Consider the following 15,168-nt stretch of genomic DNA (forward strand, 5'->3'; position numbering starts at 1 on the left):
ATCATGAGGAGTATCACTTGACTTCTAAGGTTTATAAAATAATAGAGTTTTTTAGATACTTTGATAAAGTGTGTTATGACCATAGTCATAATTTCTTATCTTGAGAATGAAGTTAATTTTAAGAGAAGTGCTCATGCTTTATTTTCTGAAAACTAATACAACTTGATGATAATTGTACTTCAAAGAGCTTCAACATTATCACCAAGGAAGCATGTTCTTTTCCAATGACTATTATTATAATTTTGAAGGATTCCCGTTACTCAGAGGTTCAAATCCTTCCATCCCAGATCATTTGCACCAGAAACGAAGGATTCTTCTCTATTGAAATTGAAAATGGAATTCAACAATTTTCTGTTTCATGTTGGATACAATGTTATCCAATCTTAATTCCAGATTTCTTATTAGAATCATATCTTTTTTTTTTGAAAGAATGATATTTTATGTTGGACAATCTCGAAAGATCTGTTGAAGATGTAAATAAGTTTGCTTAAAACTGATTTGTTTTTTTCATGTGATATTATTCATATGAGAAAATATGGGGTAATTTTCAGTGAAATTATTTCCGGATACAAATAGGCTAGTTTGTCCCCCTTAATGAATCGAATGGTCCTTCGACCTTCGTTTGATTCCGACGGCCGACATAGATTATATCTCATGAGACCACCCACTATTACTATGAAAAAAAGCCCTGCTTCGCTAGACGAAGAGTAAGCTACTTTTATTAGCACCGGACCATCGAGTCGAATTGATTGTGTCATGTGCAACGTCCATCAATGATGGTTCATTAATGTCCATTGATTTAGACTCCTTCCCCTTGTAAACATAGTTCTTTGATAGATGTAAATTGCAACCTACATAATAACTACTTTTGCAAAGGAAATAAAAAAAGAATCGGATAAACACCCAAATAAGGCTCAAACATAATCATATACCCCATTAGTCAATTTAAATTGCATATCCTAGATGATGGCCTAAATATTAATATAAATTTATAAGATATGATCGATATATACATATAAAAAGTTTGATCTAATGAATCTTCTATAAGAACATGCATTGGTAGCAGCTATGAATCACAATGTCAGTTATTATAACTTATGCTTATACTATTGTGCATATTATGCATGATAAGTTGCACATGCTTAAAATATATATGTAGTTGAAGAAAAAGATAGTGGATCCACATGAAATAAATGTAGTTATCATATTACCCCAATTACCGAAGTTTAGAAGTGGTCATCCAAAGAAAAATAGAATGCTTTCAAAAGAGGAGAAGGATGCGATACAATGTAGGTATAGTCAATGTGGAGTTAGAGGCTATGATAGAGTTAATTATAATGCCAAATGCCCACAATATTCATAATAGTTTTCTTACTTGGATCAATTATAATTTTTAAACTGATGCAACTGAATGGTTTATATGACAACATTATCGCTGGGTTTGATATTGTTTATATTTGTTGTGATTTCTCTTTAGCCCACAATTAGAAGTCAAAAAAAAAAAAAAAAGATTTTTTATCCGATCAAATGACTTTAGCCCACAATTTTGGAAAGCCCGGCATTTGTGCAGAGAACTAAAATATTTGGGAAGGGAAGCAGGAGGACTCAATAATGCAAATCCCTGATCGAAGGCAGATGATCGATTACCTTCTAGAAGACAAACTGTAAAGAAATGATTTGCAGATCTTAAAAAGAAAAGAGAAAAATTTGCACTTGAAGAAAATAAAAATGGAAGAAGCTGATGGCGACAGGGCTGGACGACTGGTGGTGAGAGCGTGCTGGTGTTGCTGCTGTTGTGCTTGTGTGGTGGAAAGGGCCCTCTTTCTCAACTCCCATGTAGTAATCAATAAATACTCGAGCAGAAGAAAAAAAAGATCTGCAAGTTCAGAACCATTCACTCCTTTTCTATCTCCGAGAGTCTGAGTTCTCTTTGTTCCGTTCACTCAGTCTCTCTGGAGCAATTAGAGAGAAATCGTTGGAGCCATGATGAGGTATTCGTCGCTTTGCAGCAGTTATGACTACGGAAACGCTGAGTACTGGAACACTAGATACTTGGAGGAGGCCGGCGCATCCTTCGATTGGTACCAGCGATACTCTGCCCTCCGCCCCTTCGTACGCAAATTCGTCCCCAGCTCCTCCCGGATCCTGATGGTCGGCTGTGGCATTGCGCGTACCTCTTCCTCCTCTTTTCTTCCTTCTCTAAAATGGTTTTTTTGTCCAATAATTTTGCAATTAGGGCTTCTTGCTTTGCAATTTCTGTGTACTTTATTTAATATTTTTTGCTGCACAGTCAATGAAGTTTTCTTTAAGCAATGATGAATTACTTTCATGATATGCAATTCAAGATCTTTTGGGTTTGCGTACTTAAAATAGAAATTTTTTGATTTTTTTCAAGCACAATTTATTGATCAATCTATCGAAGGAGGGGTCCAGTGAGTTAAATTTAATAATTGAAACTAGATTGAATGAATGAAGTGGATTTTTTTTTTTAGGGAAATTTGGGGCATAGCCCATTTTATTGAAATAAAATGCAAATACAAAGTTCAACATAATTAGAACAACAGGGAAAAATAAAACTAAAGCCCGAGCAGCAACCAACATTCTATAGCAAGAATAGAATGTGGAAACCAGAAGCTTTAAACATAATTCTATCAAAAACTGACAGAAACAGCCTAATTAAAAAGCTACAGGCTACAGGCTTCAGGCGACATAACCGAGTTGAGGATGTACAACCCAGTTCCACGCTTCCAGAGAAGCTTCAAAAAGATATCAGTGACTAATTTGGATGGTGTGAGAGCCATATCTACCCAGTTTTGAGAAGTGATGTAAGCAAAAACACTCCTCAAAACCAGAGTAAGGGAGCGCTTCAGAACCAAATCAGTCGACAGGGTGAAAAAGAAAACTTTCAGCCCAATAGAGAATGAAGTGGATTTCAAAATTGGGCATGCGGTAGCCTGATTTGTTACTGCTTTCTGTGACTTCCGATTCATTAATGCTTGGCTTGGTTATTCTGTGCTTAGAAGTAGTTTTAAAATTGTTATTTGAGAGAACTGGATTTTCTAACCGTGAAATTAATATTAGAAAGCTTTTGAAAACAGTACAAAAATATAATTCTCTAAAAAGTATTTCTACAAAAACGGCACGTTCAATCAACAATAAAAAAATTCTGCCATTTCAAAACTGAAAAGGCAAAATTAAGCCGCCTCAAATGAGGCCTAATTCTTCTTTTTAGAAAAAATTTGGGTAAGGAGGGGGATTTACTTATGGTCCATAAAATTTTTATGTATTTGTATAGTTAACGGTTAATTTTTTTATAAAGTTATACATCATTTTAGTATTTGAATCACAATAAAGTGTATGTATGAAAATGTATATTTTATTTTAAATAAATTGTTATTACTGATATTTTTGTTGTGATTTAAAGATTTGGTTGTTATGTAAGCAAATAGGAAAAATTATGTGTTAGATGTATAATAGAGAAGAATTTTGTGATATATATGTAAATTTTCTTAAATATATTTGATTGCTTTGATATTAGTGCAAAATATGAGCAATCAATCAAAATTTATATCACACTATCTCAAAATAAAATCCTGCATTGTTCATACGAAATATTTTGATCCCATTTTTTTTCCTTATTTTCTAGCCTTGGGATTGTCCCCAGGGTTATAAACAGATTAATTTTTTTCCCAAACAAAACATGAACGGCTACTATAGGATATTTGAAATCTGTGCAATATTTGAAACAGGAATAGATTTTAGAGGGCATGTGTGCACATAAGTTTTAAATGTTTATATGTATATATGCTCATTTCATTTGGAGTTTCTTACAGTAATAGTTAATTTATGCCGTTAAAAATTACATTAATTAATGTGCTCTAATTAAGATTTTTTTTTGTCTTTTCACCATTGGTTTGAAGGACAAGGAAAGATGCTAGGAATTCTCTTAGCAGGATCGCTATGAACCTTTTGTTGGTAATACTCATTATCTGTTAATCTGTTTGAATAGTTATGTCCGAAGATATGGTGAATGATGGCTATGTAGACATAATGAATATTGACATATCGTCTGTTGTGATCGACATACTAATCAAGAGTCGTGCACATATTCCACAACTGAAGTGTATCCTCTTATACAATTGTCCCACCTAATGAATTAGTTGTCTTTCTCCTATACACATCTTCAGGATGACTTATTCTGTGTGGACGCCGAACGCCGTCCAGAGCCCAATGAAAATGCGCCACGTCACCTCCTATTCGTTATCGCGGCTCAGTACTGCTCGGTATTTTATGACGTGGCAGTACCTGATTCGCCTCTGGACGATAAGCTGTGTCCAGTGTCCGCACAGAATAATCTCTCCATCTGCCGGCACCAAATTTTATATTTTGGAATCCTTATGTGATATTTCTATAGATATGCAAATGGATGTAAGGAAAATGAGTTTCTTTTTGGATGAAACATTTGATTCTGTAATTGATAAAGGTATATGTTTGTCTAGTTAACTTTGCTTTGGTGCAATTTTTCAACTGGACCCATTGAAATAAGTAAAGACCTAATCTATCTTCGTTTGCTACTGCTTTATTCCTGTTCTGCGTTGATGACTGCTTTAAAGGGACTCTGGATTCTTTGATGGTAATTATTATTATTTTTCTCCTGCATCTTTTGTACCTTTTTACTGTTATTCAATTTCTGATTCTTTATAGCTGCTTTGCTTGTTTGTGGCTTGTTAGTGCGGCACTGATGCTCCGTTCAGTGCTTCTCAGATGATATATGAAGTGAACAGGTTTTCTTCATCTTCTTTTTTGGCTATGGAAAATGATTATTTTTCTTATCTCTTACCCAATTTTATGCAATTTTGACATCGGACAATTGATATCATATAATTTGTAGGCTTCTTAAACCTGGAGGGATATTTATGCTGGTATATCTTGTATTCTTAAAGTTTCATGTCTCTTTGATTAATCAATATGATCTGTGTATCCTTCGGTTCAATTTTTTTAATTTCAGATAACATATGGTGACCCGTCAGTGAGAATTCCCCATCTGAATCAACCTGGATGCTGTTGGAAATTCACATTGTACATTATACGTAAGCATTTAAAATCTTTCCTTCCATGACCCCTCAGCTTTTACTGTTGCAGTTCTAGTTGGCTATATCTATGATTTTATGAGCATCTGAATATGCATCATGTAAATTTAACTAAAGTCACTACAGGAAAATCGTCAATTACCAGCGGTACTTTCCGGCGTTTTAGATGACTTTTCCGGCTGTCACATGACCGGTTTAATCATCGGTAATTCCGTCCATTCTTTGACCGCCAGTAATACCGCCGGTAATTGACGATTTTCCAATAGTGAATTTTGCTTATAAAAGAATAATTAACTAATTGATGCTACTGCCTCAACCACAGTAATATTGTGCACTATGGTTGAGGTAATGTTATGCTTTACTTGTCCTCAGACATCAGAGTATCATTGGTGATCTTGCCTTCTCCATGTTTATCACCTTTCCACAGCCTAGCAATACATTTTTTGTTTATAATTCTATATCAAGCAATAGTCAACTATCAAATTTATGTTGTCTTTGATGCAGAACATCACAGGACTTGATCCATCATTGTAGGATTTCTTCTCCCATTCATTATCAGATTGACTATCAGGCGTGTAGTGTTTTATGTTTGATGTTGATAATGTTGGTCATTATCTGTTTTATGCTCATCCGATTAGATCTTTTTTAATTCTCATGCATGCAAACATCTATTTGATTCTTATGTATGATCTTTGCATTATCATGCTATTATTATGAAGTTTTGTCATTTTGAATAAGGCCTATTATTGTAGAAATGTGTAGGATCATATAATTTTGATGGTTAATTATCGAATAAAATAATGACTTTTTTGGCCATTTTCTCTGGAGATTAATTCTTTTTTGTTTTTCCTAAACACATTGTTGTAGTGTCTTTTGCCTTGGGTTTTTTATGATGATCTAATGAGTTGCTGAAAGTCATACAACAAGAGCCTAAAATTTGTAAAATTAAAACAATCAATCTTAAAATAATTATTCATTACCTTTGATGAAAACTGAAGGGGCTGTTTGGTATTGGATTGGATTTAACTTTTGTAGGATTTAGTAAATCCTGAGGCTGTTAAATCCTGAAAACTATTTGGTATAACAAATGTTAAATCCTATTAAATCCTAAGAAAATATTTGACAACAAATTTCAAGATTTAAAGCAGTCATAGATTTAAATAAGAAGAAATAACACTAAATTACATTAATATACTTGTTATAAATTCAAGATAACTGCATACCACATAATAAATCTAACACGAGCTCGTACAGTAAAAATTAGTACATGCAAAAAAGGTATATGACACCATGATAGAGTAATATTTATCTAGACACCAATAAACTGCTATTTAATAGCATACTTCAATATGATAGAGAAGTTGATATATCTTGCATTGTAGAATAACTCGATCATAACAATCGATTTCTTTGACAATATATCTGAAATAAGAAAATCATGAAATTCTAAACCCTAAACCCTAAACAACGATCACTGCATTCTTTAGGCAGATTTTGCCTTTTTGTTGAAGGGTTTAAAAAGGAATGCCTTCTTAATCATATCTCACCAATATTGTCTGAATTTTTACAGCTAGGCCAGATTTTAAAAGTGCAGTTGACAGCAGCTCATTGAGATCAGTAATGGAGCCTGTTCCTCTGACTGAAAATGGTCTGCTTCCACCAGAATATGTTCTTCAAGATCCAGAGTCTCACTATATTTACTTCTGCAAGAAGATGGAAGGATAAAGTGGCTTCAAGGCTCTCTGAAAATTTGTATGGTGAAAAAGTTCCATTGATGGATTTCTTTCGGAAGTTGTGGCAACTGCAATTTTCTTCAACTTTGTTGTTATTGCAATTTACACCAATAGGTATTTGGATTTTCTTTTTTTAGATAGATGAAAATTAGAGAAAATAAGAACCATAGATAATAGTTTCGCTGGGATTGTTCCTGAAACATTAAGCCTATTGCAAGCTGATAAACATTGTATAAATTATAATTGCCTGTTTTGGTTCACAGGCTATGTACTTTGGTGACAATTTTTGTGATAAAAATATAGTTGAAGCTACTTTTCATGAATTGGCGGCAAGAATTTCTTGACTGTTATGTGTTATCCATTAATTTTGTTGAGTCCTAAGGGCATCTCCGACCGAAAACTTCATCTTCACTCCAAAATGTAGTTAAACTAAAAAATATTGTGATTCATCTCTAATCGAACTCTATTTTGCGCCCTTTGCAGGTCTTTCCTACATTCGCGCGTTTCTTCTGCAAATCGGATAAAGATAGAAAATAACGCAGGTGAACAGTGCAATGCCAATATTAGCGTCACAGTTTTCACCCGCAAACAAATACTGGAAGTTTTGCTGTTCGGCTGGAGCTTGCGGCGACGCCATTCATGCGTTTGGAGTTTAGTTGGAGAAGGCCTAAAAAAATAGATGTTGTTGTTTACAAGGCATTGTTCCATGTTGGCTCTTAACGCTTGTCAACGTTTTAAAAAAATAGATGTTGTTGCTTACAAGGCATTGTTCCATGTTGGCTCTTAACACTTGTCAACATTTTATTTTTGGAAATATTGGGCAAACCCCAATTTTATGAAGGCTTCATTTGGACGGCTTTCTTACTGTTTCTTAACTGATTTGGAAATACTATACTAAATAATTGCTTGAAGAAGCGGTAAGAAAGCCATTCCAAACGAAGCCTAACTAAATGATTTGTTATATATGAAGTCCAATATATAAAAATTCTAAAAAGGAAACATATATTTAGAAAGGTTAGCAAAAACAATTTGGAAACAAAAACATGCACCAAAACTATTAGCCCTAAAGTGATATATTAAATCGTAGCAACAGAGCAAAATTACCAGCCACAAAATGCAAAATCAAGTCCCACCAACAGTGCAACATCAAAAAAGATAACAAGAATGAAAGAGTAAGAGGCCAAGTGGTTCAATAAAGGAACAACTGGACTGTGGAGGGAAGGCAACCCCACAGTCCAAGAATTGGCCATTAGACATATGAGCAAGAAATTGCAGCCAATCTATTAGAACCAATTTAAACCAGCAGCCCATCCATCATAAATTCACCAACTTGCTGATCTCAGTAGGCCTAGAGTTCTGAATTTCCATCTTCAAAGTTTATAAGCAACCAAAAGATTGAGGCTTCATTTGGGATGACTTTCTTATTGCTTCTTAAAACAGTTTTTTTGTATATTTTTTTTAATTTTTGTACTAAAAAGTTATTTTAAGAAGCAATAAAAAAGCCGCACAAAGCAAAGCCTGGTTTTCACGACCATCCTAGCCAAGGAAGTGCTTGAATTGTAAGCATTCATTTGTTCCATTCCCGTTGGATGGAATGAATCATAATAGAAATGATAAGGCAATATAATATTTTCACTATATTGTGGTTCAGGTCATTAAAAGGTTGAAGAACATGTTGCAGCTTTGAGTAAGTAATAATATCTCTCCACTGAATATTGTCAGGTGTTGGAAAAATAGAGATGTTCTTGATAGCATTATGAGAATCAATATTAATGCTTTCCAACAAATCAAGAAGCCTGTAGCTTCCTTGGTAAATCAAATAGCTAAAATGTGAAAGCACTTAGGTCCCAAAATTTCATGCAAGGACACTATGGTTCATGGTATAAGGAGAAAAAAGTCCCATCACCAATGCAATAATTTGATTTTCTTTTCATGGTATGAGTGGCCTTCTTGATCACTTTCTAGGAAGTAGAAATTCTTATGGGATGCCTATACCATATGGAACCATAAGCACTAAAGTTCATTGAGGTAGAAAACTAGATTGAAGAAAGATTTTCCAAGCCACATATCTGGTTAAAAGTTAAAATAGGTGTTAAGCCAGTTCTAAAGTTCTCTTTAGGAAGAGTTGTTTAAGTCCATTATATATGGCATTAAAGAAAAAATTGTGAGTAATTGAGTTAATCATTTTAAAATGGTCTTATAGGTTGAGACAATCTATGGATAATTGTTAGTAGATATTCTGATCAAATGAAATTTGCCTCCTAATGGAATAATTTTTTCTAACCAACCAACCAATCTTTTAGTTTATTGATCAAAGTGGAATAATCTTTGGTCAATAGCCATCCATTAATAAGAGGAAGGATCATTATATCTAAAAGGGAAAATCCCTTTTTTGATACCTAAGTTTTTCTTAAAAATTTGAACAGTTTTAAAGAAAAAGATTTTAGATTTGGCAGTGTTCATCTTCGAACTCATCCAAAAAGCAAGAATAGATAGGATTTTGCTTAAGGAGTGGATGGTTAAGATTTTGATTTTATCAACAGCTAAAAGGTCATATGCAAATAAAATGTGAGAAATTGATAATTACTTATTAATGATAGGAGGACAATTACTAGAAATAACCTCCTCATCTTGGAGACAAGACATCCATAGCAATGGTGAATAGGAAGGGCACCATTTTGAGAGTAAAGTAGTCGTTGATTTCTCTTTAAGGGTGATAGAGAATGGGCCATTTATAATAAATATAGTTATCCATATGTTAAAGTCCATGAGGAATCCTTTTTGTGATTGTCTAAGCAAAATATAGTGCTTGTTGAATCGGCCAAGTTTTGTGCATAAGAGGTTTTCATGATCATTATTATTTAATATATATGCCGACTAAGATGGGTGAATTGTAAGATAAATAACCTCTTTGAGATGATTGGTTAAGATTTTGAAGATAAATTTATAGAATGCATTACATAAGAATACATGTATAAAGATAGCCAATGAATTAGAATGCTTTTATTTTGGAATAAGAGTGATGAGAGAATGATTAACTAACTTTGACAATTTATTGTGTTTGAAGAAATGGTGGACAAGTAGGAGAAATCGATCCCCAATGATGTCTCAACAAAAATTTAAAAAAATTAGCCATGAAATCATTTGGGCTAGGATTTTATTAATGTTTAAACTATGTAGAGAAAGTTTGCTATCTCAAGATAAATAGATACAAATCCAAATGGAGAGTTTAATGTTTTTTATTTTTCCTTTACTTGATTGAGGCCATCAGCTCCTTTGATATGCCAAGTAGAATTAGCCCTTTGATTATCTTATTGGCTTTCAAGAATAGTTACTATAGTATATATTTCATTCTAAAATTTTAATATTAGTTATCAAAGATGGATTGTGAGAGTTTTTTTCTCAAAGAGATGGATGGCGGGTTCCAGTCTTTTTTTGTTAGAAGCAATATAATATATATAAATAGTTCTTTCTTGTCATATATTATTCTTGAGAGAGTTTTAGGACTTTGAGTTTCTTATATAACACAAAGACATGATCTCCAATAGTGTGTTGATCCCAAGCCAAGGCCACTTTAGCCTTAAATTCATTTAGTATAGAAGAATGGCTTCTAGAGAACAACCTATGCTTATTTTCCTAAAATGTCCAATATTAATGAAGAAAGAAGAGTGATATGAAGACATAGATGGGATGATTTTTTGGAAAGAGGAGGGAAATAGATCAAGCTACTCAATGATGCAAAAAAAAAAAAAATCTGTCAATTTGGTGGAGATGGTACTGCCAATATGAAAATTTGACTATGTCAAAGTCCAATATTAGGAGTTCCATAACCCTAGTTTGAAAGATCCTATGAAATTATTTAATTTATTTTAATGGATTAGATCCATTCCAATGTTTTCATGGCTAAAGATAATATAATTAAAATCTCCCTGGACTAACCACCCTACATTGAGTGAACAAGAAATATCATGAAGAGAAGCCCACACATTATTTTCTTTCTTTAGCATTATTGGATGCATATATTAACATAATAAGACATTTGAAATCACCAAAAGAAACAACCTTGACATGGATGAGTAGAGGGGTGAAGAGAATAGGCTTGAAGAAGATATACAAAGAATTCCATTTAATTCAATATTTTCCATCCATTCCTTACAAAAAAATTGTGATAACTTTCTTCATTATTATATATATATAATGAACCTACAAAATGTCTTGACTCACTTTGTTTCTATAAGCAAATAAAGTCTAATTTCATGTATCGGATCAACCTCTTCCATTCTTGAACACAATCTTAAGCTTGAAGTACCCTTACATTCTAGGAAACTAATAACATGTATGATTATTGCTTGTTCTTTTAAGGTCTAGGGTTTGAAGAACTATGAAATTGGCAAATGATTCATGAGTTGTGTCGGGGTCTTTGTCTTGAATAGTAATTAGAGGAGGGTTTAGCATTGTGAATGGTCTACAATTAAGAAAATTGAGAAGTTAGATAGGGGGCTACCTAGGTGTTACTAGGGATTTGAGTCTTTTTTGTATTAGAAATCTTAAGTGTTGGTGATATTGAGGGTAGGTATAGTTGAAACAATTTTGTGAGTTATTTCATAAAATGTTTTTAGAGTTAGGACACTAGATTTGGAGATGGACTTGCCTCAATTTCTCCAAAAATGAGTGCAACTCCTTCCTCTAGATGTGATGATGTTTAGATTGTTCTGAATAAGGCATTTCTTAAGTTAGAGATAATGTTGATTCATGTGACTGAAGGTGTTGTAATTTGTGGTCCAATTCCTTTGCACTTTTATTTGTTTTAGTTTTTTTGGCTTTTCTGTTGTCTTTCTTTCTGTCTGAAAGCCATGAGCTGTATTTGTACATGATTCTTTTGAGGAAGAAAAAGATAGATGATCTGTTCCGCTGCATTTGATGTTTATAGTAGCTCTGTGCGTCTGTTTTTGTCTATATGTTTGGAAGAAAGTTCTGAAACAAATTCCAAAGCCAGATCCTGGAATCAGTTCAGTCAGTCTGAAAGTTCAGGCCCCACGACCCGATGCGAGCGGGATCCGTCCCGGTCGGGTTGGGTCGTGACATGGTATGACAACATTGATCAGGTAGTGGGCTAATGACAATGATCGAGCAATGGTCCAATGGAGCTCTGGAAATATTTAAGTCTTTGAGCTCTCTTGAATTTCAAACCAATGATCTAAACTCCCTTTCAAATAGAGAGTGAGCTTATTTATATATTTTTGAGAGTGAAGTTCTCCATAAATATAATAAAAATTTGAAACACTCCATAAGAAAGCTTATATTGATTTTTTTAATTGTAAATCATTCTTTTAGCATTTATGTTTCTTAATGATGTTGAAATTAGATGATTTTTGGCTAATATTATTAGAATTATCAAGATGCTTAAATTGATTATATGCATGTGAGATTTGAAAATTGTTTTTGCCTCCAATTAATACCTCAAATTTCTAATTATGCTTCAGCCTTCAAGTCTTTGATTTGGGCTCATTTGAAGTCTAATTACATCATTTTAGATGTTGATGGGTTTGTTGAATTGAGATGTTTAATTCAAATTACCAGAGTTTGGATGGCTCTGTATATAGTTTCAAAAATTTCAAATTTAAATATGCATCAAGACACACGTGATCAAATTGCTTTTTGATGATGTATTAGATGCACACCCCTTATGTAAAAAAAAAAATGAATAAAATTCGTAAAAACTGATTTTATGTAAGCTTAGAATCCGGTTTATGTGGTACATACACTGATCAATATGTGCTATTTTTAAAATTATTAAAATTGTATGTAGTGCATAAATGTTTGTTATAAGTATTTGAACTCATTTTAAGTCATATACATTTGTATACAAGTATTATTTTTCAAGATAATCAAATTGCAATGCTATACATATGTGTGTTAATTTGCACGAAATGTCTTAGGACCTATTCTACATACTATAAACACACATGTTTACATGTATTTTTTAGTAAAAAAGATAATATTTTTACTTTGTGAGGTTATACAACAAATACATTGAAAATTCTCCGTTTTTTACAAAACTATACATATACTGTATACTCTCACAAATCCGATCGGTTCAGACTACGTGCGTAATAATTTCTCCATATGAAAAACACCCCCAATTTCACATCTATGAGCCCCTTTCAGAAGTCTAGAAATTGGGGTTGTTCTAATAACTTAGAAGTTTATATGCTCTCACATATCTTCATGATATGCGCTAGAATAACCTTCATGATATTCTTCTAAATTTTTAGGCTTACAATGAAAGCAGAAGAGAGAAGAAAAATAGCAAACAAGCTCGATCACAAGTAGAAGCTTGTGGAGACCAACTCTTCTGCTGTTCTGAAGAAGCAGTGATTACAATGCTTAAGTAGGAAAAAAAAAAAACAGTGTTGACAATGCTCAACTAGAAACAAGTAAATCTTTGTAAAAACTAATTGCTAGTCAATTTCAAATGTTCATCCACTCGATGAAGTTTCACTACTTATTAAAACTGGACATGAAAGAATCAGATATTCTTATACAGATATATTTGCACACTATTTCCTTCGTAACTCTCCGACTATTCTTCACAAGCCTCGGGTTAACCGAGTAGCTGGCGGCTTCGTAGCAGCAGTAAAACTAGGCCTCTGTTTCAGCCCTGTCATCAATCCTCCCCCTACTTTATGAAAGGAAAGCCTCGTCTTGAGAGGTGAGACTAACCTGTTTGCCAGTTTAGATGGAGAAAAAGAATAACGCCGTTGATTCGAAGCAGATCCCTTAGTCTTGACTGGTGAAATAGTTACCTCAGGCACTGCCTTCTTGCTCTTGAAATGTGAACTCAGAGTCATATGTTGAGATTTTATCAAGAACTTATGTGGAGTCTGTGAAGGCCTTGCAATAGGAGATCTGGTTTTGTAGAAGCTTTTTTGTTGTGAACTCAGAGTCGCATTTTGAGATTTTATCAAGAACTTATGTGGAGTCTGTGAAGGTCTTGCAGCAATCGGAGATCTGGTTTTGAAGAAGATTTTCTGGTGCGTGGATGTAGGAGAAGTGGAGTGAAAGAGCGGGTTGGGAAAAAGAACCGTTTTCTTCTTCCAAGGTCTGTTTTTTGGCGAAACCCGATTAACTGAAACCAAAGGTCTGGATCCTGTCATATTTGCCTCCCTTATGTTAGGAGGAGAGGTGGTTTTAAAACTTATTCGAGATCTAGATCTGCGAAGAACTGGAGAGCCGGTTTCCAAACGTGATCGACTCATGGTCTGTTTTTCCCTTGCACGCCTTGCCCTCAGTTCTGTGCTCTCTAACTTTCTACTTCTGGAGCCAGTGGCCGGAGTTCTTGGGTCAATTTCTGTGCTTGCGTTTGAAAGATTGGAAACTATCTTGCTTGCTTGGAGAATCTCGGCCACTGTTTCGTTGAGCAGCATAGCAGATATGGACATCCTTCTCCAGTCCTCTGCTATAATAAAATGCAGAAAGAAAAGCGGGGAAGAAGAAGAGGAATGAGTCGAATGAGTCGATCTCCAATTAGAATGAAGATAACAGAGGAAAACCTGGATTTTTTTTTAGTCTTTACCATTTGCTTTTTCTTGAAACTTTGACGCCGGTGATCTCTTGGCTGCTACAGTCTTCAACCTTCAGGGGTTAAAAAAGAAAGTAAGCACCTGAATCTGGTACTGGGGGAGAGGAAACCAGAGAATTTTGAACAGGAATCTCTGGTATGGAGAATGGACATACAAACCTCAAGGATTCTTGCTTGCAACCGTGACTGGTTCTGATGTATCCTCTGGTGCTGCGTGGGCTGACCTTCAGGCCGGAGATAATCTTCGTGCCTTTGGTCACCGTGAACTGGATCTCTTGCAAACGAGTAATACATTTGTCCACCTTTGCACAGAAAAAATTATAAGAAATGGGAGAAACAAAGACGGAAAATAAGAGGAGGAAGAGGGTTGAAAGGAGAAGATGGATACCTTTTGAATTGTTTCTCGGATGAGTATTGGATTGATGGCAGTGTTCATTCTATTCGGGATGGTGGGAGCTTTAGCCACCATTGTTGATTTCTTTCCGACTTGTTCTATCGCTAGATCTCTTCTTCTCTTCCACCTTGTTATCTAAGGAGATTTGAAAGAGTTGAAAGGGAGTTTGAACTCCACTAACGTATCTAAACTGGATTTTAACGGTCGTCTATCTACCCTTTGTAACGGCTACTTTCCTTTTTTATTTAATAAATCTAACGCAAATTTTTTGCTCTACTAAATGATGAACAGCAATGGGTGGTCCCGAAGGCGTCCATGGCGTGCCACGTGTCTATACGATCATGACAAATGTAATGCATAGAAATTCTT

At 34.3% G+C, this 15,168-nt stretch overlaps 2 protein-coding genes across 7 annotated transcripts; one reads left to right on the forward strand and one right to left on the reverse strand.

The window, feature by feature from the left end:
- Positions 1-1,579: 1,579 nt before the first annotated feature.
- On the forward strand, positions 1,580-7,367 carry LOC110106804 (EEF1A lysine methyltransferase 4-like). 6 transcript variants are annotated; one of them, XM_028697329.1, is made up of 9 exons: positions 1,581-2,170; positions 4,010-4,123; positions 4,415-4,483; positions 4,614-4,633; positions 4,732-4,784; positions 4,892-4,922; positions 5,009-5,090; positions 6,661-6,842; positions 7,307-7,367. In XM_028697329.1, the coding sequence occupies exons 1-8, from the start codon at positions 1,984-1,986 to the stop codon at positions 6,813-6,815; spliced, it is 711 nt and encodes a 236-aa protein (XP_028553162.1). In that variant the 5' UTR covers positions 1,581-1,983; the 3' UTR covers positions 6,816-6,842; positions 7,307-7,367. The 6 variants fall into 6 exon arrangements, with proteins under 6 accessions (XP_028553169.1, XP_028553172.1, XP_028553166.1 ...); XM_028697336.1 differs by lacking the exon at positions 6,661-6,842 and having other exon boundaries at positions 1,580-2,170; positions 7,307-7,354; XM_028697339.1 differs by lacking the exons at positions 6,661-6,842; positions 7,307-7,367 and adding an exon at positions 5,595-6,146 and having other exon boundaries at positions 1,580-2,170.
- Positions 7,368-13,413: 6,046 nt separating this feature from the next.
- Positions 13,414-14,874, reverse strand: LOC110106820 (microtubule-binding protein TANGLED1). Its single transcript, XM_028697275.1, has 4 exons — positions 14,794-14,874; positions 14,565-14,707; positions 14,400-14,458; positions 13,414-14,282 (listed from the first exon to the last, which is right to left on the reverse strand). The coding sequence occupies exons 1-4, from the start codon at positions 14,872-14,874 to the stop codon at positions 13,414-13,416; spliced, it is 1,152 nt and encodes a 383-aa protein (XP_028553108.1).
- Between the last annotated feature and the right edge of the window lie 294 nt (positions 14,875-15,168).

Source organism: Dendrobium catenatum, unplaced genomic scaffold (assembly GCF_001605985.2).
Source record: "Dendrobium catenatum unplaced genomic scaffold, ASM160598v2 fragScaff_scaffold_106, whole genome shotgun sequence".
NCBI lineage: Eukaryota > Viridiplantae > Streptophyta > Magnoliopsida > Asparagales > Orchidaceae > Dendrobium > Dendrobium catenatum.